Raw genomic sequence first — 26989 nt, 5'->3', positions numbered from 1 at the left:
ATTCTTCTACCCCAAAGAGGAAGAGGGTTTCTAGACCAATGAAACCCTTTAAAAGTGTTAGAACCCCTTGTGGCTTCACATCCAAGAAGCAATTAACATAGCTGAAGTTCCACTTTAGCCTTTGGAACTACAAAAATTTCTATGGCCTCTGCATTCTTATATTTCTAGATAAAGATATACTTTTAGAAGTTCTTCACTTGTTTAACTCCATTGTGACCATTTTCTTTTTTTATCTAACTCTTAAGGACAAGGACTGATGTATTTTCTTTTGTGTCCCTGCCACGTAATTGGAACCCAGCATGTCAGAGGTTTGCAAGAAGTGCTTGTTGACTGATGGGTAGCATGCAGCTTTACCCATCTGTCATCAACAAGACTAGTTATTTACAAGGTGACTAGCTGTAGGACAATTACAACATTAGAAATAAAGCATCTCTGACCACTGCTGTCCTAAGCATGGATCTGATTAGAAAAATATAATGATTATATTGGTTATATATTTAAAATTTCAAGGAAAGAAAAAACCAGTAAGACAGTTCTTCAAAAATGAAACATAGAATTATCATATGATCCAGCAATTCTACTTTGGATATATACCCAAAAGAGTGTAAGCAAGGTCTCAAAGAGGTATTTGTACAACCATGTTCATAGCAGTATTATTCACAATAGCTGAAACATGGAAGCAACCCAGGTGTTCCTCTACATGTGAATGAATAAATAAAATGTAGTATATACACACAATGGAGGATTATTCAGCCTTTAAGACGAATGAAATTCTGACCCATGCTGCGGTAAGAATGAACCCTGAACACATGCTAAGTGAAATAAGCCAGTCACAAAAGAAAAAATATTGTATGATTCCTCTTTTAGGAGGTACTTAGAGTAGCCAAATTCATAGAGAGAAAAAGTAAAATTGTGGTTTCTAGGGGATGACAGGAGGGGAAGGTGGATAGCTGTTGTTTAATGGGTATGGAGTTTCAGTTTGGGAAGATGAAAAGTTCTGGAGATGGGTGATGGTGATGGTTGTACAATAATGTGAATGTATTTAAAGCCACTGAACTGTATACTTAAAAAGGTTAAATGGTAAATTTTATGTATTTTTACCACAATAAAGAAATAAGAAAAGAGTACAGTCTTTACTCAGGATTTGTTCTTACTCTGCATGATAACAATCAGTAGTGATCAAGCCATCAAGGGTGAGCTGGATGACTAAAACATTACTACCCAGTTCCCCCGTTCTGGGAGGGTTTTCAGGGACACCATGCAGCAGGAGTTGATATGGGAAAGCAGATTCCCATTGGTCCCTTGGGGTGTGACAGTTTGAAAGACAACAAGGACTGAGACCTGGAAGGTCTTTCCTTTCCTTTCCTTTATAAATCTTTCCTGAGTGAGACTGGCTAAGTGGGAAAGGTAGATTGGGAATACCTGGGCCAACAGCTTGGTTTATGCTGTACCCTAGCCTGGGTGTCTCTGCCATAATTTGTCTTCTGAATTGTTTCTCAGAAGTAGAATTGTTGAAGAGAAGGGGCAGGCAAGGGGTTTGATCTAAGGAAGGAAAGGAGTAGGGTTAAGAAAATAGAGAGGGGTAAGCTGAGGGATCAGACGAAATGAGATCATCCCTTTAGCGCAGTAATTGAACGCTGTGGTCTCTTGTTCTTGTTGTTGCTTTTGTTTTTTGGGCTCCAAGGATTTGAACAGGTAGGAAGAGCCTGAAGAGCACAGTCTGACTTCCCTCGACACTTGTCCCCCACTGAAAAGACCAACTTTTGATTTTTGGTTGACTTCAATTATTTTCTCCAAGGAATAAAACCTGTAGGAAAGACTCAGGGCAGTGAATGAACTCCAGGCTTTGTGAAACCCTTCGAGTATATTCTTCTAACATGTTTAACTCTTTTTCTTTTGTTGAGCTATAATATTTGATAAGAAATCAGAAATTGTTTATAATTTTGCTTTGATTCTTAAATGTATTTTCATTGAAAATGTGTTTTATTTTGAAAAAATTTATTTTGACTGAGATAAGTAGAAGCATTAAGTTAGACATGGAGAGCCTCCCATCAAGCCTCTTAGATAGCCTCAACCACCAGAGGGCAGACAACAGAAGCAAGAAAAACTACAATCCTGCAGCCTGTGGACCAAAAACCACAGTTACAGAAAGACAGAGAAGATGAAAAGGCAGAGGGCTATGTACCAGATGAAGGAACAAGAAAAAACCCCAGAAAAACAACTAAATGAAGTGGAGATAGGCAACCTTCCAGAAAAAGAATTCAGAATAATGATAGTGAAGATGATCCAGGACCTCGGAATAAGAATGGAGGCAAAGATTGAGAAGATGCAAGAAATGATTAACAAAGACCTAGAAGAATTAAAGAACAAACAAACAGAGATGACCAATACAATAACTGAAATGAAAACTACACTAGAAGGAATCAATAGCAGAATAACTGAGGCAGAAGAACGGATAAGTGACCTGGAAGACAGAATGGTGGAATTCACTGCTGCGGAACAGACTAAAGAAAAAAGAATGAAAAGAAATGAAGACAGCCTAAGAGACCTCTGGGACAACATTAAATGCAACAACATTCGCATTATAGGGGTCCCAGAAGGAGAAGAGAGAGAGAAAGGACCAGAGAAAATATTTGAAGAGATTATAGTCGAAAACTTCCCTAACATGGGAAAGGAAATAGCCACCCAAGTCCAGGAAGCACAGAGAGTCCCATACAGAATAAACCCAAGGAGAAACACGCCGAGACACATAGTACTCAAAGTGGCAAAAATTAAAGACAAAGAAAAATTATTGAAAGCAGCAAGGGAAAAACGACAAATAACATACAAGGGAACTCTCATAAGGTTAACAGCTGATTTCTCAGCAGAAACTCTGCAAGCCAGAAGGGAGTGGCATGATATACTTAAAGTGATGAAAGGGAAGAACCTACAACCAAGATTACTCTACCCAGCAAGGATCTCATTCAGATTCGATGGAGAAATCAAAAGCTTTACAGACAAGCAAAAGCTAAGAGAATTCAGCACCACCAAACCAGCTCTACAACAAATGCTAAAGGAACTTCTCTAAGTGGGAAACACAAGAGAAGAAAAGGACCTACAAAAATAAACCCAAAACAATTAAGAAAATGGTCATAGGAACATACATATCGATGATTACCTTAAACGTGAATGGATTAAATGCCCCAACCAAAAGACATAGACTGGCTGAATGGATACAAAAACAAGACCCATATATATGCTGTCTCCAAGAGACCCACTTTAGACCTAGGGACACATACAGACTGAAAGTGAGGGGATGGAAAAAGATATTCCATGCAAATGGAAATCAAAAGAAAGCTGGAGTAGCTATACTCATATCAGATAAAATAGACTTTAAAATAAAGAATGTTAAAAGAGACAAGGAAGGACACTACATAATGATCCAGGGATCAATCCATGAAGAAGATATAACAATTATAAATATATATGCACCCAACATAGGAGCACCTCAATACATAAGGCAACTGCTAACCGCTATAAAAGAGGAAATCGACAGTAACACAATAATAGTGGGGGACTTTAACACCTCACTTACACCAATGGACAGATCATCCAAAATGAAAATAAATAAGGAAACAGAAGCTTTAAATGACACAATAGACCAGATATGTTTAATTGATATATATAGGACATTCCATCCAAAAACAGCAGATTACACGTTCTTCTCAAGTGCGCACGGAACATTCTCCAGGATAGATCTCATCTTGGGTCACAAATCAAGCCTCAGTAAATTTAAGAAAATTGAAATCATATCAAGCATCTTTTCTGACCACAACGCTATGAGATTAGAAATGAATTACAGGGAAAAAAACGTAAAAAAGACAAACACATGGAGGCTAAACAATACGTTACTAAATAATCAAGAGATCACTGAAGAAATCAAAGAGGAAATAAAAAAATACCTAGAGACAAATGACAATGAAAACACGACGACCCAAAACCTATGGGATGCAGCAAAAGCGGTTCTAAGAGGGAAGTTTATAGCTATACAAGCCTACCTAAAGAAACAAGAAAAATCTCAAGTAAACAATTTAACCTTACACCTAAAGAAACTAGAGAAAGAAGAACAAACAAAACCCAAAGTTGGCAGAAGGAAAGAAATCATAAAGATCAGAGCAGAAATAAATGAAATAGAAACAAAGAAAACAATAGCAAAGATCAATAAAACTAAAAGTTGGTTCTTTGAGAAGATAAACAAAATTGATAAGCCATTAGCCAGACTCATCAAGAAAAAGAGGGAGAGGACTCAAATCAATAAAATCAGAAATGAAAAAGGAGAAGTTATAACAGACACCGCAGAAATACAAAGCATCCTAAGAGACTACTACAAGCAACTTTATGCCAATAAAATGGACAACCTGTAAGAAATGGACAAATTCTTAGAAAGGTATAACCTTCCAAGACTGAATCAGGAAGAAACAGAAAATATGAACAGACCAATCACAAGTGATGAAATTGAAACTGTGATTAAAAATCTTCCAACAAACAAAAGTCCAGGACCAGATGGCTTCACAGGTGAATTCTATCAAACATTTAGAGAAGAGCTAACACCCATCCTTCTCAAACTCTTCCAAAAAATTGCAGAGGAAGGAACACTCCCAAACTCATTCTATGAGGCCACCATCACCCTGATACCAAAACCAGACAAAGACACTACAAAAAAAGAAAATTACAGACCAATATCACTGATGAATATAGATGCAAAAATCCTCAACAAAATACTATCAAACAGAATCCAACAACACATTAAAAGGATCATACACCACGATCAAGTGGGATTTATCCCAGGGATGCAAGGATTCTTCAATATACGCAAATCAATCAATGTGATACATCATATTAACAAACTGAAGGAGAAAAACCATATGATCATCTCAATAGATGCAGAAAAAGCTTTTGACAAAATTCAACACCCATTTCTGATAAAAACTCTCCAGAAAGTGGGCATAGAGGGAACCTACCTCAACATAATAAAGGCCATATATGACAAACCCACAGCAAACATCATTCTCAATGGTGAAAAACTGAAAGCATTTCCTCTAAGATCAGGAACGAGACAAGGATGTCCACTCTCACCACTATTATTCAACATAGTTCTGGAAGTCCTAGCCACGGCAATCAGAGAAGAAAAAGAAATAAAAGGATTACAAATTGGAAAGGAAGAAGTAAAACTGTCACTGTTTGCGGATGACATGATACTATACATAGAGAATCCTAAAACTGCCACCAGAAAACTGCTAGAGCTAATTAATGAATATGGTAAAGTTGCAGGATACAAAATTAATGCACAGAAATCTCTTGCATTCCTATACACTAATGATGAAAAGTCTGAAAGAGAAATTATGGAAACACTCCCATTTACCATTGCAACAAAAAGAATAAAATACCTAGGAATAAACCTACCTAGGGAGACAAAAGACCTGTATGCAGAAAACTATAAGACACTGATGAAAGAAATTAAAGATGATACCAACAGATGGAGAGATATACCATGTTCTTGGATTGGAAGAATCAACATTGTGAAAATGAGTATACTACCCAAAGCAATCTACAGATTCAATGCAATCCCTATCAAATTACCAATGGCATTTTTTACGGAACTAGAACAAATCATCTTAAAATTTGTATGGAGACACAAAAGACCCCGAATAGCCAAAGCAGTCTTGAGGCAAAAAAATGGAGCTGGAGGAATCAGACTCCCAGACTTCAGACTATACTACAAAGCTACAGTAATCAAGACAATATGGTACTGGCACAAAAACAGAAACATAGATCAATGGAACAAGATAGAAAGCCCAGAGATTAACCCACGCACCTATGGTCAACTAATCTATGACAAAGGAGGCAAAGATATACAATGGAGAAAAGACAATCTCTTCAATAAGTGGTGCTGGGAAAACTGGACAGCTACATGTAAAAGAATGAAATTAGAATACTCCCTAACACCATACACAAAAATAAACTCAAAATGGATTAGAGACCTAAACATAAGACTGGACACTATAAAACTCTTAGAGGAAAACATAGGAAGAACACTCTTTGACATAAATCACAGCAAGATCTTTTTTGATCCACCTCCTAGAGTAATGGAAATAAAAACAAAAATAAACAAGTGGGACCTAATGAAACTTCAAAGCTTTTGCACAGCAAAGGAAACCATAAACAAGACAAAAAGACAACCCTCAGAATGGGAGAAAATATTTGCAAATGAATCAACGGACAAAGGATTAATCTCCAAAATATATAAACAGCTCATTCAGCTCAATATCAAAGAAACAAACACCCCAATCCAAAAATGGGCAGAAGACCTAAATAGACATTTCTCCAAAGAAGACATACAGACGGCCACGAAGCACATGAAAAGATGCTCAACATCACTAATTATTAGAGAAATGCAAATCAAAACTACAATGAGGTATCACCTCACTCCTGTTAGAATGGGCATCATCAGAAAATCTACAAACAACAAATGCTGGAGAGGGTGTGGAGAAAAGGGAACCCTCTTGCACTGTTGGTGGGAATGTAAATTGATACAGCCACTATGGAGAACAATATGGAGGTTCCTTAAAAAACTGAAAATAGAATTACCATATGACCCAGCAATCCCACTACTGGGCATATACCCAGAGAAAACAGTAATTCAAAAAGACACATGCACCCGAATGTTCATTGCAGCACTATTTACAATAGCCAGGTCATGGAAGCAACCTAAATGCCCATCAACAGACGAATGGATAAAGAAGTTGTGGTACATATATACAATGGAATATTACTCAGCCATAAAAAGGAACGAAATTGAGTCATTTGTTGAGACGTGGATGGATCTAGAGACTGTCATACAGAGTGAAGTAAGTCAGAAAGAGAAAAACAAATATCGTATATTAACGCATGTATGTGGAACCTAGAAAAATGGTACAGATGAGCCAGTTTGCAGGGCAGAAGTTGAGACACAGATGTGGAGAATGGACATATGGACACCAAGGGGGGAAAACTGCGGTGAGGTGGGGATGGTGGTGTGCTGAATTGGGCGATTGGGATTGACATGTATACACTGATGTGTATAAAATTGATGCCTAATAAGAACCTGCAGTATAAAAAAACAAACAAAACAACTAATACTAAACTTTCATTGGGTTATTTGTATGGAAATATGTTAATATAAATGTTTCAGACATTACATGAAATTTCTAAAAATCTTATATTTGTATTTGTATGGAAATATGTATGGAAATATGTTAATATAAATGTCTCAGACATTACATGAAATTTCTAAAAATCTTAAAAAAAAAAAAAAGTTAGACATGAAACTAACAAATCTTTCAACCTGACTTCTTGTAGATTCTTTTTTTTTTTTTTTTTTTTAATTAATTTATTTATGGCTGTGTTGGGTCTTCGTTTCTGTGCGAGGGCTTTCTCTAGCTGTGGCAAGTGGGGGCCACTCTTCATCGCGGTGCGCGGGCCTCTCACTATCGCGGGCCCTCCCGTTGCGGAGCACAGGCTCCAGACGCGCAGGCTCAGTAATTGTGGCTCACAGACCCAGTTGCTCTGCGGCATGCGGGATCCTCCCAGACCAGGGCTCGAACCCGTGTCCGCTGCATTGGCAGGCAGATTCTCAACCACTGCGCCACCAGGGAAGCCCTTCTTGTAGATTCTTACTATTTTATATGAAATAGGATATAATTGTGCTATTTAGATTGCTAAATTAAAAGAGATTATAATAAGCCCTTCAAAAACGTTCTTTTGCTTCATTTCCTGGCATAGATATCTTGGGATCTTAAATTTAAAATTGTGTGATCTGTGAATTTAGAAAATTTAAAAACATTAAATTGTGGTGTATTAGTTATATAATGAAAATTACCAAATACTAACTGTAAAGTCCTACAACATGCTGTTGGGTATCTCATGAAGCTTGTAAAAATCAAATGCTTTCTGCTTCAAATATAACAAAATGCTGTATAACTGTGTCTTTAGCCTTAATCTCACAAAGCTGCTCAATTGATTAACAGATAGTCAGTGTACTTCCTTGTTTTCTCATTAGCTGGATACTTTAACTTATTAAGCATGATTGGGTTTTGTCTTCCAGCAATATCCAGACTATTATGCAATAATTAAGGAGCCTATAGACCTCAAGACCATTGCCCAGAGGATACAGGTATGAAGGTGACCATATGTAAAAATAACATCATTTAGGGCAGATTGGCCTGTGGTCATTTTTTAGGGCCTTTTAAAAAAACAGAGAAGCAGGTATCTCTATAAGGAGTTACTAGCAATATAATGTAAACAAATTAGAGATGTTACTGAGTATAGCATTGGAGGAGTAAACTCAGCGTCCCTTTTGCATTTTTTTCTGTAAGAAGGAAAGGAAAATTTTCATTGGTATAGTAAATCTTGACCTTAGGACAAAAATTAAAGCGCATTGGTCATCGCCATTTCTGATTGTGAAAGGTACATTGGGAACAAAAGCTTTGTTGTTTATTTTTATTTGCTTCCAAATAGTTTTAGGATATCTCAGAGTAAAAGTTACCTACAACAGACATTAAGAGTGTAAGGTTAGTGAAAATAGAGACTTTGTTCTCTTTGAGTGCCCCCCTACCTGCGTCTTCAGCAGTAATAGCAGCAAGTAACACTCACCTAGATAGAATTCCTATGTGTTAGCTAATTAATTCTTATAACATCTCTATGAGGTAGATACTGTTATTATTCCCATTTTACAAATAAGAAAACTGAAGCACAGAGATGGTAAGTCACTTGCCTGAGTCATCAACTAATGAGCAAAGTTAGGATTTGAATCCAGTCTGGCTCCAAAGTCTATACTCTTTAATGAGTTAGTATTCTTGAAGCATTTAGAACAGTGGTTGGCACAGTAAGCACTATATGTTTGCTTAATAAAACAACTTTTACCTTTTTTGATTTTTTAAAAAGTATAAGTTGTTTTTATGAGAATAGTGTAGCTCTGGTTTTGTTACCTATCTCAAAAACTTTTTTGTAAATGGACCATAGTAATAGTTTATAAAAGAGAAGATGACTTTATATATTGTTCACACGTGTACTTTCCAATGAAGTCTTAGAATATGGTGACGGTTTAAAATTACGTAGAGTTTTTTTTTTTAAAGGTCATGTTGCTTAAGAGGAACTGCTGTATTTTGTTGTTTACTATAGAATGGAAGCTACAAGAGTGTTCATGCAATGGCCAAAGATATAGATCTCCTAGCAAAAAATGCCAAAACTTATAATGAGCCTGGTTCTCAAGTATTCAAGGTTAGTTTTGTTGTTGTTGCTTTCATTGATAAGAGTAGAGACCAATATTTTTATATAACAACTTTATTGAGATAAAATTCACATACCATACATTTTACCCAAAGTGTATAATTTAATGGCTTTTAGTATATTCACCAAGTTGTGTAGCCACCACCACAATGAATTAGCAGTCACTCTTCATTTCCTCCCAACCTCCCTAACCCTAGGCAACCACCAGTCTACTTTCTGTCTCTGTGAATTTGCCTATTCTCAACATTTCATAAAAATGGAATTACACAATTTGTGGTCCTTTGTGACTGGCTTCTTTCACTTAGCATCATGGTTTCAAGGTATTCATTTTGTAGCTTGTATTTCTTTTTATTTCCAAATAGTATTCAATTAAATGTATATATCATGTTTCATTTACCTGTTCATCAGTTGCTAGGCATTGGGTTGCTTCCACTTTTGGGCTATTATAAATAATGCTGCTATGAGCATTCATGTGTAAGTTTTTTTTTGTTTAAATAAATTTATTTATTTTATTTATTTATTTTTGACTGTGTTGGGCCTTTGTTGCTGCGCATGGGCTTTTTCTAATTGCGGCGAGCAGGGGCTACTCTTCGTTGTGGTGCTCAGGCTTCTCATTGTGGTGGCTTCTCTTGTTGCGGAGCACGGGCTCTAGGCACACGGGCTTCAGTAGTTGTGGCTCGCGAGCTCTAGAGCACAGGCTCAGTGGTTGTGGCGCATGGGCTTAGTTGCTCCGTGGCATGTGGGATCTTCCCGGACCAGGGCTCGAACCCGTGTCCCCTGCATTGGCAGGCGGATTCTCAACCACTGTGCCAGCAGGGAAGCCCCATGTCTAAGTTTTTATGTAGACATATATTTTTATTTTTATTGAATACATACCTGAGAATGGAATTGCTGGGCCACATGGTAACTATATTTTTAACTTTTTTGAGGAACCACCAAATTGTTGTGTTTTTGTTTTTTTGTTTTGTTTTTTTTTTTGGCTGCGTTGGGTCTTCGTTGCTGCACTCGGGCTTTCTCCAGTTGTGGCAAGCGGGGGCTACTCTTCATTGCGGTGTGTGGGCTTCTCTTGTTGTGGAGCACGGGCTCTAGGCACGTGGGCTTCAGTAGTTGAGGCACGCAGGCTCAGTAGTTGCGGCACGTGGGCTCTAGGGTGCGTGGGCTCAGTAGTTTTGGCTCACGGGGTCTAGAGCGCAGGCTAGTTGTGGCGCACGGGCTTAGTTGCTCCGCGGCATGTGGGATCTTCCCAGACCAGGGCTCAAACCTTTGTCCCCTGCATTGGCAGGCGGATCCTTAACCACTGCGCCACCAGGGAAGTCCCCACCAAATTGTTTTTCAAGCCACTGCACCAACATTCCCACTAGCAATGTGCAAGTGTAATTTCTCTACATCCTCACCAATGCTTGTTTCTATTTTTAGTTTTGTTTTTATTATAACCATTCTAGTGGGTATGAAGTACTATCTCATTATGGTTTTGATTAGCATTTTTTTTTTTTTTTTTTTTTTGGCCATGCCTTGCAGCTTGCGTGACCTCAGTTCCCCCACCAGGGGTTGAACTCAGGCCATGACAGTGAAAGCCCGGAATCCTAACCGCTAGGCCACCAGGGAACTCCCTGATTAGCATTTTCTAATGATTAGTGATGTTGAACATCTTTTCATGTGCATATTGGCCATTCATATGTCTTCTTTAAAAAAAAAAAAGTCTGTTGAGATCTTTAGCCCATTTTTTAATTGGGTTATCTGTCTTTTAATAAAAAGTTGAGTTGTTAGAGTACTTTACATAGTCTGGACATTAGACCAGACATATGATTTACAAGTATTTTCTCCCATTCTATGGATCGTCTTTTCATTTTCATGATAGTATCCTTTGCTGCACAAAAGTTTTTAATTTTGGGAATTCCCTGGCAGTCCAGTGGTTAGGACACTGTGCTTCCACTGCAGGGGGCACAGGATTCATCCCTGGTCGGGAAACTAAGATCCCTCATGCTGAGTGGTGCAGCAAAAAAAAAAAAAAAAGTCTTTAACTTTAATAAAGTATTTAATTTTGGTTCAGTCCAATTTGTCTGTTTTTTCTTAGGTTGCGTGTGCTTTTACTGTCTTATCTAAGAAACCATTACCTAATCCAAGGCTGCAAAGATTTACACCTACGTTTTCTTCTAAGAATTTTATAGTTTAGCTCTTACATTTAGATCTTTGAGCCATTTTGAATTAATTTTTATATACATGAGGTAGGCGTGAGGTAGGAGTCCACATTCCTTTGCCATGGGTTATTCATTTGTCCCAGCACCTTATGTTGAAAAGACTATTCTTTCCCCATTGAATTGTCTTGGCAACCCTGTTGAAAATCAGTTGACTCTAGATGTATGGGTTTATTTCTGGATTCTTGGTTCTAATCCATTCATCTGTATGTCTTTCTCTGTGCCAGACAAGGTTTATTTTTGATTCACTTTGTAGTTAAATATTGATGTAGTCCCTGCATTTAAACCTCACTGATACAAAAATCAATCTATGTAGTATATAGTACACAATGTAAAATGGCTATTTCATTGCTTTGCAATTCTCTCCTAGAAGTTTTGTAGTCCTTCTACATAATGAACTGTAATGACAGTTGCTTGTAGAAATTTCTAGAATTAATAATATATCATTGGGAACTTAGCAAAGGATGGTCAGAAAATCTTTTGGGAGTAAAATCATTTAGATTTACAGAATGCTGATTCAGTTTCTTTTGGTAGTTAATTTTAACTTTTATGTTGCATCTTTTTAAGAAACTTTGAGTGGAAATCAGGAATGAAATCCTCGTATTCTTAATCCTTGATAGGACATTTTAATAGTGTAGTACCAATTGTTTGTTGATGCAGTTAAGAATTTTACTTCTTGGTCTGATTAATTTTCCTAAGCTAAATTTTGGAGAGAAGGGAAACTTGGATTTGATATATGCTGTTAATTTAAGCAAGTATATTCATCCTAAATTTACATGCCTTATCTTTAATCTTAGAAGTGTACCTTTGTTTCAGTTTTAAGGTTAGTGTACACAGGTAGAGTTCATTGTATTTTCACCCCTGTTTTTCCCTGTTTCCTGTTCGGCATTAGGTCTTTGTCTCTTACCTGACTAATTGTGAAAGAGCTAGGTGGCTTTTCAACTTGTATTTAATTATGGAGATGTTTTGGAGGCTTGTGGTAAGGTTAGAGGATGCAGCTTTCTGGATATTGAATGGAAGTCTACTCCAGATGGAAGGAGTGCCATAGAAAGTGTCCAGTACATGATTGCGGGCATTTTAAACTGCCCGTTTTCTCTGTACTTTTTCTAAGCCAAGTAATTTTATCTTAACAGGATGCAAATTCTATTAAGAAAATATTTTATATGAAAAAGGCAGAAATTGAACATCATGAAATGACTAAGTCAAGCCTTCGGATGAGGTAGGTTAAAAAAATGTCTAAAATCCTTGTACCTTTATTATTTGCCAAATTTTCTCAGTATAGTGGAAAATAAGATGCATGTTGCATTTCAAGATTATATTTACAGTTGATAATATGATTCTGAAGAGAGTAGTGTTAACTCTTACCCAGTCCCTTCATTGCAGCTGAAGGGCTTTATTTAAAAAGAAACAATTTTTAAGACTTAACACTGCTGTATACTTTTATTGCCTTATACAAATACATATATATTGTATATCATATTATGTATAATGTATATTAAACATATAACGTGTACTATATAAATATATGTACAGGCATACCTTGGAGATACTGCAGGTTCATTTCCAGACTACTGCAATAAAGTGAATATCACACTAAAGTGAGTCACACAATTTTTTGGTTTCCCAGTGCATATAAAAGTTATATGCACAGCATACTGTAGTTAAGTGTGCAGTAGCATTAGGTCTAAAAAAACAGTGTATATGCCTTAATTTAAAAACACTTTATTGCTTAAAAATGCTAACCATCGTCTGAGCCTTCAGCAAGTTGTAGTCTTTCTGCTGGTGGAGGGTCTTGCCTCTGTTAATGCTGCTGACTAGTCAGGGTGGTGGTTGCTGAAGGCTGGGGTGACCGTGGCAGTTTCCTAAAACAAGACAGCAATGACATTTGCCCCATCAGCTCTCTCTTCTTTTCACTAATGATTTCTCTGTAGCATGCAATGCTGTTTGATAGCGTTTTACCCACAGAACTTCTTTCAAAAGTGGAGTCAGTCCTCTCAAATCCTGACGCTGCTTTATCGACTAAGTTTATGTAATATTCTAAATACTTTGTTATTGTTTCAACAATCTTCATAGCATCTTCACCAGGGGTAAATTCCGTCTCAAGAAACTACTTTCTCTACTCATCCATACGAAGCAACGTCCTCAACTGTTGAAGTTTTATCATGAGATTGTAGCAGTTCAGTCACATCTTCAGGCTCTACTTCTAATTCTAGTTCTCTTGCTGTTTCCACCCCATCTGTAGTTTAAAGTCTTAAACCCCTCAAAGTCACCCATGAGGGTTGGAACCCACTTCTTCTAAACTTCTGTTAATGTTCATGTTCTTTCCATGAATCACAAGTGTTCTTAATGGCATCTGGAATAATGAATCCTTTCCAGAAAGTTTTCAATTGAATTTGCCCAGATCCATCAGAGGAATCACTGTCTGTGGCAGCTGTAGCCTTACGAAATGTATTTCTTAAATAATAAGACTTGAAAGTCGAAATTACTCCTTGGTCCCCGGGCTACAGAATGGATGTTGTGTCAGCAGACATGAAAACAACACAAATCTCGTGTATCTCCATTAGAGCTCTTGGGTGACCGGGTACATTTTCAGTGAGCAGTACTATTTTCCAGATCTTTCTTTCTGAGCAGTAGGTCTCAACAGCAGGCTTAAAATATTCAGTAAACCATGTTGTAAACAGATGTGCTGTCATCCAGGCTTTGTTGTTCCATTTGTTGAGCACACGCAGAGTAGATTTAGCATAATTCTTAAGGGCCCTAGGATTTTTCAGAATAGTAAATGAGCACTGTCTTCAGCTTAAAGTCATCAGCTACGTTAGCCCTAACAAGAGAGTCAGCCTGTCCTTTGAAACTTTGAAACCAGACATTGACTTCTCCTGTCTAGTTGTGAAAGCCTTGGATGGCATCTTCTTCCATGATAAGTACGTTTAGTCTACACTGAAAATCTGTTGTTTAGTTACAGCTACTTTTATTAATAATCTTAGCTAGATCTTCTGGATAACTTGCTGCAGCTTCTATATCACTACTTGCTGCTTCACCTTGCACTTTTATAGAGATGACTTCTTTCCTTAAACCTCATGAACCAAACTCTGCTAGCTTCAGACTTTGATTCTGCAGTTTCCTCACCTCTCTCAGCCTTCATAAAATTGAGGAGAGTTAGGGCCTTGCTCTGGATTAGGCATTGGCTGAAGGGAATGTTGTAGATGGTTTGACCTTCTATCTAACAGTTTCTTCATATCAGCAATAAGGCTGTTTTACTGTGCTATCATTCCTGTGTTCACTGGAGTAGCAATTTTAATTTCCTTCAAGAACTTTTCCTTTGCTTTCGTAACTTGGCTAACTGGTGCAAGAGGCCTAGTTTCCAGCCTGTCTCAACTTTCAACATGCCTTCCTCACTGAGGTTAATCATTTGTAGCTTTTGATTGAAACCGAGAAACATGCAACTCTTACTTTCCCTTGAATGCTTAGAGGCCAGTGTAGTGTTATTAATTGGCCTAATTTCAGCATTGTTGTGTCCCAGGAAATAGGGAGGCCTGAGGAGAGGGAGAAAGACGAGGGAATAGCTGGTCGGTGGAGCAGTCAGAACACACACAACATTTATTAAGTTTGCTGTCTCATATGGGTGTGGTTCATGGTACCCCAAAATAATTACAATAGTAGCAACAGAGATCACTGATCACAGATCACCACAACAAATATAATAATAATGGAAAAGTTTGAGATATTGCAAGAATTACCAAAATGTGACACAGAGACGCGAAGTGAGCAAATGCTGTTGTAAAAATGGTGCCGAAAGACTTGCTTGATTCAGAGTTGCCACAAACCTTTAATTTGTAAAAAATGCAGTATCTGTGAAGTTTAATAAAGCAAAGCAAGATAAAACAATGTATGCCTGTAATATTACATTTGTATATGATGTATAGTAGTATATATTTATATTTGCAGTAAGAATATGGCCAGGTATCAGGAGATCTGAAGTCTCATCCTAGCTTACCTTGTGCTAGGACTGTGACTTTGAACAAGTCTTTTACTTCTGGGATTCCATTTCCTCCTACCTGAAATGGAAAGATTGAGTGGCTACTTTTGAAGCTTTCTTCTGACCCAGACATTTGCTGTGTTACTAAATCCTATGGTCACTGTGGTGACCATAAGCTGTCTGGGATCAGCCCTGGTTTATCCTTTTCCACAGAGTCCCAGATTTTGGAGCAAAGCCTCCTGCACAGTAGAGGCTCGGAAATATTTGAGTTGTTTTGTTTGTTTTTTCTGCCGCGCCGTGTGGCATGTGGGATCTTAGTTCCTTGACCAGGGATGGAACCCGGGGTCCCTGCAGTGGAAGCGTGGAATATTAACCACTGGACCACCAGGGAAGTCCCTGAGTGTTTCTTTTTAAGAAAAGAAAAAGAAAATGGTTGTTTCCTTTTTGTTATTCAGCATTCTGATTTCAGCTGTCAGTTTTCTGAGTTTTTTTTAACCTTGTCTCTGGACAGGACTCCATCAAATTTGGCTGCAGCCAGGCTGACAGGTCCTTCGCACAGTAAAGGCAGCCTTGGTGAAGAGAGAAATCCCACTAACAAGTACTACCGGTGAGAGAGAGTGTGTTTAGTCTGAGAGCTGACCCGTGTTTATGAGGATAAGCATGCTAGCATTTTCTTGATGACTATCTTGAAGTAATATTTTTGGGTGTAGTTGGGTTATTATGAGAATTTGTTGTCAAATACCTTACTTAAAAGGCATAGTAGGCCTGACCTCACCTCTGAGAAAACATGTAAGCAGAAGTTGTCAGGTAGAGTTTAATATTACCAGTAAAACGTGAGGTAAAATGCTGAAAGATTTTGTGTTCATAATAGAATTTGTTTTCATTGTAAAATCTGAGCATATTTAGAATTAACCAGCAATTATGAATGAATCTTTATTTTTCATTAAAAAAGTAGTGCTGCATTTAAGTAAAAAAACAAATTGCAAGTAGCCTGCTTTAGGCTTTCTACCGCCACTCCCTCTTTTCTAAGAGAAAAAAATTAGGCATCTTGGTTAAGATTGATTGTGGGGAATATAAAAAGTACAAAGTAAATTGAGGAGGCAGTTGAATAGAAACTCTTTGTTTGATGTGAATGCCTTGTTAACAGTTCCTACTTCCTATAAAGTAACCAAATTATTATAACATCTCTCCCTGCCTTCTAATTGCTTGTTTTTCTTTGTAGTAATAAAAGAGCAGTCCAAGGGGGTCGTTTATCAGCAATTACCATGGCACTTCAGTATGGCTCAGAAAGTGAAGAGGATGCTGCTTTAGCTGGTAGGCATTAAGCTGTGACTAGTTAAGTGGTGTCTCAGTGGATCCTTCTGGTTAAGGAAAATTATAGTTATTTTGGTCTGGCTGGGAGTTTGTCTGTTTTTGGAGTACATACCTGTTTTGCTACATTTTGATTGCACTCTTGGTTGGCAAACTTATCAAGAGCTTACTACTACTTTATTTCGTGTTGAAGCATGTATCAAAGTAAATAAATACTTGTGCAAAATCCATTAGTTTGATAGCCTTAGCAGATTCTGGTTTCAAACCTATGATGATAGTGAGTGCTAGTGACACCATCAGGAAATCCCAGGGAGACATTCACATCATCTTAGACTTCCAGGCTTATATTTTCAGTAGACTATAATTTCTTCTCACCTAGAGCTTATGATCTAAAGATAGCTGTAAATTATGATCAGAGCAGCATTCTCATTTAAACAGGTGAAACAAAGGGCATTGGGCACTAGGAATCCGTGTAGAAGTACACAGTTCGTAAAATAGTAATAAAGAACAGCTGTAGAGGTATATTTGATTTCATTGTCTTTCTCCTAAGTGTGATATAATATTTTTTTATTTTACTGTAAATATTTTTTATATGTAGATATAAAATTCATTTTATGAAATTACTCTCTTGATTTTATAATCAGGTGTGACACAAGAGATTTTTCTAGCTATGTCTTATTTTCTACTAAGTCTATGGAATTTCTTTTTTTTTTAATAAATTTATTTATTTATTTTTGATGGCGTTGGGTCTTTGTTGCTGCATTTGGGCTTTCTCTAGTTGTGGTGAGCGAGGGCTACTCTTCATTGCGGTGCTCGGACTTCTCATTGCAGTGGCTTCTCTTGTGGAGCACGGGCTCTAGGCGCGTGGGGGCTCAGTAGTTGTGGCTCGCAGGCTGTAGAGCGCAGCCTCAGTAGTTGTGGCACACAGGCTTAGTTGCTCCGCGGCATGTGAGATCTTCCTGGACCAGGGCTCGAACTCGTGTCCCCTGCATTGGCAGGCGGATTCTTAACCACTGTGCCACCAGGGAAGTCCCAAGTCTATAGAATTTCCTAATTACTCTAGACTGCTGGAGTATGAATTTAATTTTTTGACACTCATCTACAGAATTAAATTTTTTTTAACTTAAATCGGGCCTTATCAAAAAGTGAAAGAAAATTTATCTCTTCATTATCTTTGTTTTGTGCTAACTGTAAAAGTGACACACATGTTATGTTTAGGTTTCCTTCTAACATTTGGTTACTTCATTAACCTTATAGTAATATAACAAATTGAAGGAAGACCATACCACTTACAAAATTCTTAAAAAGCATTTATTGTTTTTTTTTTCTAATAAATAGTACCTTTGTCACAAGAGGATTCTTAATTTAGTAACCTCAGGTATTAAGAAAACAAAGTAGATGCCAACCAACTTTGTATGTAGTAGATCCTTCAGGCTATTATTCAGAACCTGTTTATCCTTAATTTAGTTGAGGTTTTAATATATTTGGTTTTCTACTTGCTGCTCCTGGAAACAACTTAGGGGTAGGTACAGTGAAAATAGCAAAGAAAGGATAGCTTATGATCTTGGAGCAACAAGAAAGAGCTGATGGAAAGAAGGCATAAGAATTCAAAGTGTGTCCTGGCCTCTTGAGGTGATTTGTTTTAGAGGCAAACCACACTGCATATCCCTAAGGGGGTGGAGAAGGAGGTGGAGAAGAGCACCCATCCACAGTCACTATAAGAAGAGGAATGAAGTGAGCAATAGAAAAAGAAAAAACAGATAAAGCTTGCAGTCTTCTCCCACCAACACAAAATAAGGCAAGAAGGCAAAAGGAAACATAGAAAAAGTGGGATAGAGAGAAACAACTCCAAAAATTATATCAGAAATCAGTGTTAGTGGCCTAAATTTTCCAATTAAGACAGTTCCAGATTGGATATTTAAAAAATCAGGTTCTATGCTAGTTACAAGAGATACATCTTCAATATAAAACTGTGTACTGGAAAGTTGAATGTCAAAGGATGGAAAAAGATACACCTGGCAAATAATAACCAAAGGGTAGTTACATTGACTTCTCTTAAAATGGACTTTCAAACAATGCATTTCCAAAGATAAAATGGATTCACCTTATAATGATAAAAGGTTTATCGCATGAGAAAGATAATTTATAAAAGGGCTCAAAATACATGAAACAAACAAATGGAACTTCTTGGAGAAAGTGAAAACATTGCCCTTAGAGTGGAAGCCTGCTTCTCTCAATTGCTAGATAAACAGCCAAAACAGTGAAGACAGAGAAGACATGAATACACTTCCTCACAAGTGTATTTGTTCCCTATTTCTGCTAAAACAAAACAAATTACCACAAACTTAACTGGCTTAAAACCACACAAATTTATTCTCTTCAGTTCTGGATGTCAGAAGTCTAAAATCAGGTTGTTGGCAGGCTAGTGTTCCTTCTGGAGGCTTTAGGGGATAATACACTTCCCTGCCTTTTCCAGTTTCTAGAGCTACCTGTATTCCATGGCCCCTTCCTCTCCATTTAGAACACAGCACTCCAGTCTGCATCTGTCACCCCGTCTCCTTCCTCCTTTGGCCTTCTTGCCTGCCTTTCATAAAGACCCTTGTGATTATGTTTAGTGCCCAGAGATTAATCCAGGATAATCTCCCACACTCAAAATTCCTCTCAGTCATATCTGCAAAGTTTCTTTTGCCATATAAGGTAATATTCACAGGTTCTGTGGATTAGGACATGGTTGTATGTGGGAACCTATCATTCAGCCTACCACAACAAGATGATTATAACAGACAAGTATTCTACAATTAGAGAATACATGTTCTTCCCTGGTTCACATGGAATATTACAAATATTGACCATGTACTTAGCCATGAAACAAATTTCAACAAATTTGAAAGATCGGGTATTATACAGACCATGTTTCTGAGCACAGTGCAGCTATGATAGCAACTAATAATGAAAAGATATTAATTTTTTAAAATATTTATTTATTTATTTTGGCTGCTCTGGGTCTTAGTTGCAGCACACGGATTTTTGCTACAGCATGCAGGCTTTTAGTTGTGGGATGCAGGCTCTTAGTTGTGGCATGCATGCATGCTAGTTCCCTGACCAGGGGTCGAACCCGGGCCCCTGCATTGGAAGCACAGAGTCTTATCGACTGGACCACCAGGGAAGTCCCAAAGATAAAATTTTTAAAAGGAGTAATTATAATAGAAGTTTAATTACTTGAAACTGAACAATAACAATAATGAAAATGATACATACCAAAACAGTGGGGGTGCAGTTACAGTGATACTTCAGAAGAAAATTTATAGGTCTGACTGCTTCTGTTTAGAAAGAAAAGCAGCTGAAAGTCAGTGAACTAATAAGCATCCAACGTAAGTAAATAATAATAAGAGCAGAGATGTTAGAAAAAAGAATATAAAGAGCAGAAGTTAATTCATTAGAAAGGAAATCTATAATGGAAAACATAAATAAAGTCAAAGTTTTTCTGTTATAGAGGTTAATAAAATAGGTAAATCTGTAGTGAGATTATCAAGAAAGAAACAGAAGGCACAAATAAAAAATATTAGGGGAAAGGGGGAGCATACAGAGAAAACAAAAGAATGTGAGAACAGCATAATGCAAATAAATTTGAAAATTTAGATGAAATGGATAAATTCCTAGAAAATGATAAATGCCTAAAAACTGATTCAAGAATAAAAAGGCTGATTAGTTATATCACCATTAAAGAAATTAAATTACTAATCGCAAACATTCCTGCATAGAAAACACCAGGTCAAACATTCAAGGAACAGAATTACACATAAACCTCAGCAGTGAATAAAAAAGAGCTCCCCAATTCATTCTTTGAATCTGATATAAAACCAAAACTAAACAAAATATAAACACACTGTATCTAGCAGTATATATGAATGATAATACATGATAACACAATTGGGTTTATTCCAGGAATACTAGGTTAGTTCAACATTAGAAAAAAGTATTATTCACTACATTGGTAGATTAAAGGAGCAAAACCATACTATTGGCTTAGCAAATGCATTTGATTAATGCTTCAGTTCCCATTCATGATAAAAGCTTAGCAAAAGGAATAGAAGGGGATCTTTCCTAACTTGATAAAGGGCATCTCCATTTTCATTGGAGAAGTATTTGTAGCATTCCCCCTACCATAAGAAACAAAGTTAAGAATGTTGTTACCTCTTGGTCAAAGTACTAGCCAGCATACACTGATAACAGTGAAGTTATAAGGATCAGAAAAGAAGGATTTATAAGGATTGCAGTTGATAGATTATTTTTTGAGTTTTCTAGTTAAAAAGCTACAGATAAATTATTAGAATTAATAAGAATAATAAAATGCTAATGTAAGATTATTATACAGAAATCTAATTCTGACTTCCCTGGTGGTCCAGTGGTTAAGAATCCGCCTCCCAATGTAGGGGACACGGGTTCAATCCCTGGTCCAGGAAGATCCCACATGCTGCAGGGCAACTAAGCCTGTGCACCACAACTACTGAGCCCGCGTGCCACAACTACCTAGCCCGCGTGCTCTAGAGCCCACACGCCACAATTACTGAGCCTGCACACCGCAACTACTGAAGCCCATGTGCTCCAGGGCCCGCGTGCCACAGCTACTGAGCCCGCGTGCTGCAACTGAAGCCTGTGTGCCTAGAGCCCTGCTCCACAAGAGAAGCCACTGCAATGAGAAGCCCGCACATCGCAATGAAGAGTAGCTCCAGCTCGCCGCTACTAGAGAAAAGCCTGCGCACAGCAACGAAGACCCAGCACAGCCAAAAAAAAAAAAAAAAAGAAAAGAAAAAAAATCTCCTTCATTTCCGGAATCAGCCATAAAAAGAAAATGTAATTTTTTAAAAAGATACAGTTTACAGTAGCAATAAAACATATACCTAGGTTTAAATTCAATAAAAGATGTGCAAGAGCTTTATGAAAAGATTCGAGGTAATGGAGTCAGAAAAGACTTTGTAGTTTCAGATTCTGTCTTTCCTTCTAGCTGCATGACTAAATCCAAATCCCTTCTCAACTGCTTTACAGGCTAGCTGACTTTGGCCGAGTCATCAGCTCCTCATGCCCAGTTTTCTCATTTGGAAAAGAAATGACAATACCTGTTCTGTGTGGTGATGTTAGGATTACCTGAGGGTGGTGCTTATCAAGCTCTTAATAAATAACTAAGTGCTTAATAAGTGATTATCATACTTACCTGGGAGCACATAGTGATTTTGGTTATCCTGATCCATTAAGAAAAAATTTAAATCAGGTCATTATACACTGTTTAAGAGTTCAGAGAAATCAGCAATATATTTTGTATTTCTATAGAAGTGATTACATGTTTTGTTTTGGTGTTTTTATGATTAGCTTCTACCTAAAAATTTTCTCAATAAAGGAAAACATCATTCCTAAGGGATGCTATAGGTCAGTGGGGCAAAGTCAAAGAGACTTAAAGCTAAATCAGATCTGTCAGTATCAGCCCCGTCTACATTTATACTATCCTAAGCTACATGCTGTCACTTTAGTTCTGAGATCTGAGAATGGCTACTTGCTCCTTTTCTTGTCCAAGCACACATAAGCAAGGAGTCTCAGAAGATGGCAGAGAAACTATTTTGTAACCGTTTAAAGATGGTATAACTTTTACTATGTAACATTCTATTCTATTTCTGTGTAGCATTTCTCTGAGTAAACATACAATTTTACTAAGCATTACTAACAGCATCTTTATGAAGCCTAGAGACTATTCTTTTAAAACAAGTATTCTCAAACATATATAGCATAATCTGGAAGGTTGTTAAATGAGCTTAAAAAAATGTTTGTTTCTTCCCCTTATAAATATTTTTTTTAACATCTTTATTGGAGTATAATTGCTTTACAGTGTTGTGTTAGTTTCTGCTGTCCCTTTTAAATATCTTTTATGTCTTTGTAGCTGCACGTTATGAAGAAGGAGAGTCGGAAGCAGAGAGCATTACTTCATTTATGGATGTTTCAAATCCTTTTTATCAGCTTTACGACACAGTTAGGAGCTGTCGGAATAACCAAGGGCAGCTAATAGCTGAACCTTTTTTCCATTTGCCTTCAAAGAAAAAATACCCTGATTATTATCAGCAAATTAAAATGCCCATATCACTACAACAGATCAGGTAAGATATCTTCTACATTACTCAGTATAAATCTATTTTCTTGTGATTGAGCCTGCACATGTATCTTCCTTTCTAAAATGGATAAAGATAATAAAGGTAAAAATGTTTTTCACATGTCTAAAGTGTGTTTAAATATCACTCCTATATAAAAGTGAGAAATAAATTTGATTAACTACAAATGATGTTCTTTGTACTGCAGTAGAGTCAAGAGGCAAATAAAAGATGTTCCAGCTAGGCATTTTTGTGTCAGATTATGAATTATAAAAAGTCATGCAGCTCAGAATTTAACTGTTCGTTTTCTTATAACTGTGCAAGAATTTCTCTTCTTACACCTTTTATCAATATTTTAATCACAACAGTTTATCTGCATTTAAATTTTGTATCTGTAGTTAAACCTCCAGAATAAGCATTGTCAGCTCTTAGAGAACTCATTAGCTGAAACAGTACCTGAGAGATGGTTCATCGTGGTTTCCCTTTTCTGTTTAGAAAATCTTAAAATGATCATTGGGAATTCAGCCAGACAAAATACTTGAACCATCACAATATCATTAACAATAGTAGGAAATAAATAATGTTATAAAACATGTTGTTTTGTGACTCTTACAGTGTGGGTTAGGTTTTGTAGTATACCCAGATAGAGGCAAGACGCAAGTAAAATTAAATGGGCAAGGTCAGAGTAAGCTGGTGTTTAAATGATGTTTTCATGGCAGTTAACAAACTTTCCATACAGTAGGAATTAAAATCCTTGTACTTGCTGGATTCTAGGAATAAGGTGGCCTAACGTATGTTTTGTGGTTTTGCATTTGTAACGTCTGTTTTCCTTATTTGATCAGTAAAGTTTTATGGTGTTTTTATTTAATCCAAACTTTGGAGGTTTTGTACACGAGTAGGTTATAGAAAATTAGTTATTTGGCCTTCTTAAAAATAACATGGAGGGACTTCCCTGGCGGTCTAGTGATTAAGAGTTGGCACTTCCATTGCAGGGGCCCAGGTTCGATCCCTGGTCGGGGAACTAAGGATCCCACATGCCGTGTGGCATGGCCAAAAAATAAAATAAAAATGAACAATAACATGGAAATTAAGGCTGCCTTTCATTAAGAAAATGGACTAGAAATTGTTTTTTGTACTCTTTGCCTTGGAAAAGATGGTGACAGTCTTGTAGATGTTAAGAGGTTCCTTTTTAATTGATTGATTTTTGTCCTTAGTTTCTTTTCTCCCTCAGTCTTTTAAAATTCAGTCTAATTAAGTAGATTAGTTCAAAAGAAGGCAAATCCGCAGCCCGCCCAGTCACCTGCCTGCAACCTTCTTCCAAGTTCGACTTTTCTAACATAAGCCTTACTTTGTATAGGGACTTTATGAGAGTTGGTGTTAGTAATAGCCTTAGTGTCTGAGACAGCTATCGGAATTCTTAAGACTTAGGGTAAGTAAAAACCTCAATATTAAGCCATCGTAATTAATTACAAATGTTTGTATTGGAGGAGGAGTAGTGAAGGGACTCTGACATATCTGCCTCTCATTTATTATCTTAAGACTGCTCTTCAGGGAATTCCTCGGCGGTCCAGTGGTTAGGACTCAGCGCTTTCACTGCTGGGGCCGGGTTCAGTCCCTGGTTGGGGAGCTAAGATCCCGCAAGCTGCGCAGCGCAGCCAAAAAACAAAAAGGACCGCTCTTCATTGCCCATATGCAACTCGCCTGGAGGTTAAATGTGTATTATTCTAAACGCTCCTTCATGGAGTTGCCAGTACTTTCTCTTTCCTTTAACCCTCAGCTAGTGGAATGGCCTCTTCATTTTCTAAAATGTGTAGATCACCATGATTCTTCATTAAGGTAGCTTAAAACCTCCCTGATTTTTATCTCTTCTTAGGGTTTGCATGTTAGCCACTAACAGGATTTTTCTCTTAGGATTTTTGCTAATATGTTTGCTTTATAATTGACCACCTTACTAGGTTCTGTTATTACTTCTTATAGTGTTTTATTCTTTTGGATTTTCAGTTAAATTGTCATATTGTCTAAATATAATGATGCTTTTGCCTCTTCACTCTATATTTTGAAATTGTCACTTCTAGGCCTCTAATCAGTATCACTGGTAAAGATACCTTGTAGTGCTTGTCAGGATTTTTGCACTGGACTTTCAGGAAGTGTGTTTCATAATTTTCATAATGGAAGATTCTAGCCATGTGTTTGTCTTTCACAGAACAAAGCTAAAGAATCAAGAATATGAAACTTTAGATCATTTGGAGTGTGATCTGAATTTAATGTTTGAAAATGCCAAACGCTATAATGTTCCCAACTCAGCCATCTACAAGCGAGTTCTAAAACTGCAGCAAGTCATGCAGGTATGATTTCTTGGTTTTGCTAAGTTGTTGTATGTATAATTGAAATAATTTTACACATTTTGAGTGTGTTCTTTTAAGATACATGATTTTCCTCCAGCAATATCACGTCATTCATTTCAGCCACAAGTACTGCTGAATATTTTTTTAAGAGTTTTCAGGACCATGTAGAGTAGAAATAATAGTTTAGACTGGTTTAGCTTTGTGAGTGGAAGAAGCAGGGATTTGTCCCTGGGGAGTAATTTTAGGGATGTCAGGAAGTTTCCCTCTAATCACAGATGATACTCTGTCATTTAGATTTTATTTCTTTGGTTCTATACTCTGTTTCTGTTAAGGTAGGGTTGGTCCTAGGAGAAGGGACATCTTAAGGCTAATTAATCATTGTACAGTGTCCATGAGTTTATTGAATCCTTTCTGAGGGCACACCTTGGAGCGCATCTGAGGCCATGGGTCTTTTAATATTTATATATTCTAGAAGTGTTCGGCAGAGTGAGCTTGACTCCCAGGGTCTGCTCTGTTTTAGGCAAAGAAGAAGGAGCTTGCCAGGAGAGATGACATTGAGGATGGAGACAGCATGATTTCTTCAGCAACCTCTGATACTGGTAGTGCCAAAAGAAAAAGGTAGATACTCTTCTTATAGCTGGAGACATCTTCTCAGTTTCTTTTTATTTTGTTTTAGATTTAAGTGCAGAAAAGTACAGTTTCTTTAAGCTGTCAAGTATGAATTATCTTATAAGCTTTAACTATTTTATAACATTTAAAAATTCATTTGTAAATTGTATGATTAGTGCTTTTTTTGTACCATATTGGCTTTAGATAACATAGATAAAAATAACTACTTATGTAGCTTGGCAAAACATGTTATTCTTTTTGCTGTACAGGTTATTTTGTTTTAATGTGGCATTTAAGAATGCTCCTTAAATCTAATTTAGGTAATTTCTACATGGTGAATTACAAAAAAAAAATCAGTACTACCACTGTAGTGAAGTAAGTCATTATTCTTACCTGTTTGTTTTTCCTTGTTAATCTGATCTTTATTTGCCATTTTAAGGATGTCAGATTGTAAAATACCAAGTCATAACTTCTTGTAGTTCATAAAAGGTTAAGCTAGATATTTGGTTTTCTTTTCTTTCTAACCTTCCTGTCAACTTCCCTAACCCTTCCTTTTTCTCACGGGTTTTATGGAGGGGGGCCTTACTGTGAGATTCTGAAGCTGGACTCCTGTAAAGAATCATGCAAGACCATCTCTTTTGTCTGCGCCTCCCACATGGAGTTTCTCTGGCCTGATCTTTGTGGAACACCGTATTCTTCCTCAGCCTTAACTGTCTCACCATCTTTGTAACAGCAGGGAGGATACCTTAAACAAGGAATAAGCTCCATCACTAATAGCAGGGCTTGACAGATTCATAATTGAGTGAAGAAATCATTAGTAACTATTAATACAGTTCTGTTCATGTATTAGTAGATCCACTGAGACCTGAGGATTTTAAAAAGTGGTTTAGAAAAAACAAGCTGTCTTGTTTTTCCCTATAAATAGCATTTGGGAAATTTTTTTTAACTTTGAAAATAACTTTGCTATGCTATGCCAAGGTAACTAAATTGATTGGTGTGCCCTGAGATGTGAGTCTCCTCCATTACTGGCCTATGAATTTCATCCTTCCAAGTTCTTAATTCCTTGTTATACCAGGGACAACGGAGGAAAAATGTGAAACCAGATCAGAGGCA

General features: G+C 37.1%; 1 protein-coding gene across 20 annotated transcripts in view; it reads left to right on the top strand.

Moving 5' to 3' along the window:
- Positions 1-26989, top strand: part of PBRM1 (polybromo 1) — a 114467-nt gene that overhangs the window by 21872 nt on the left and 65606 nt on the right. For 19 of the 20 annotated variants that reach the window (XM_059939873.1, XM_059939872.1, XM_059939884.1 and 16 more), the window contains 8 exons: positions 8123-8191; positions 9199-9297; positions 12635-12720; positions 15989-16084; positions 16700-16791; positions 22718-22931; positions 25126-25267; positions 25788-25885. In XM_059939873.1, coding sequence (XP_059795856.1) covers positions 8123-8191; positions 9199-9297; positions 12635-12720; positions 15989-16084; positions 16700-16791; positions 22718-22931; positions 25126-25267; positions 25788-25885 — 896 coding nt within the window. Of the gene's footprint in view, positions 1-8122; positions 8192-9198; positions 9298-12634; positions 12721-15988; positions 16085-16699; positions 16803-22717; positions 22932-25125; positions 25268-25787; positions 25886-26989 lie in introns of those variants that run through there. The other variant, XM_059939887.1, reaches the window with a different exon arrangement.

Source organism: Balaenoptera ricei, chromosome 11 (genome assembly GCF_028023285.1).
Source record: "Balaenoptera ricei isolate mBalRic1 chromosome 11, mBalRic1.hap2, whole genome shotgun sequence".
Classification (NCBI taxonomy): domain Eukaryota; kingdom Metazoa; phylum Chordata; class Mammalia; order Artiodactyla; family Balaenopteridae; genus Balaenoptera; species Balaenoptera ricei.
Note: the sequence above shows the minus strand (reverse complement) of the source record. Positions and strands in the feature narration are given on the sequence as shown.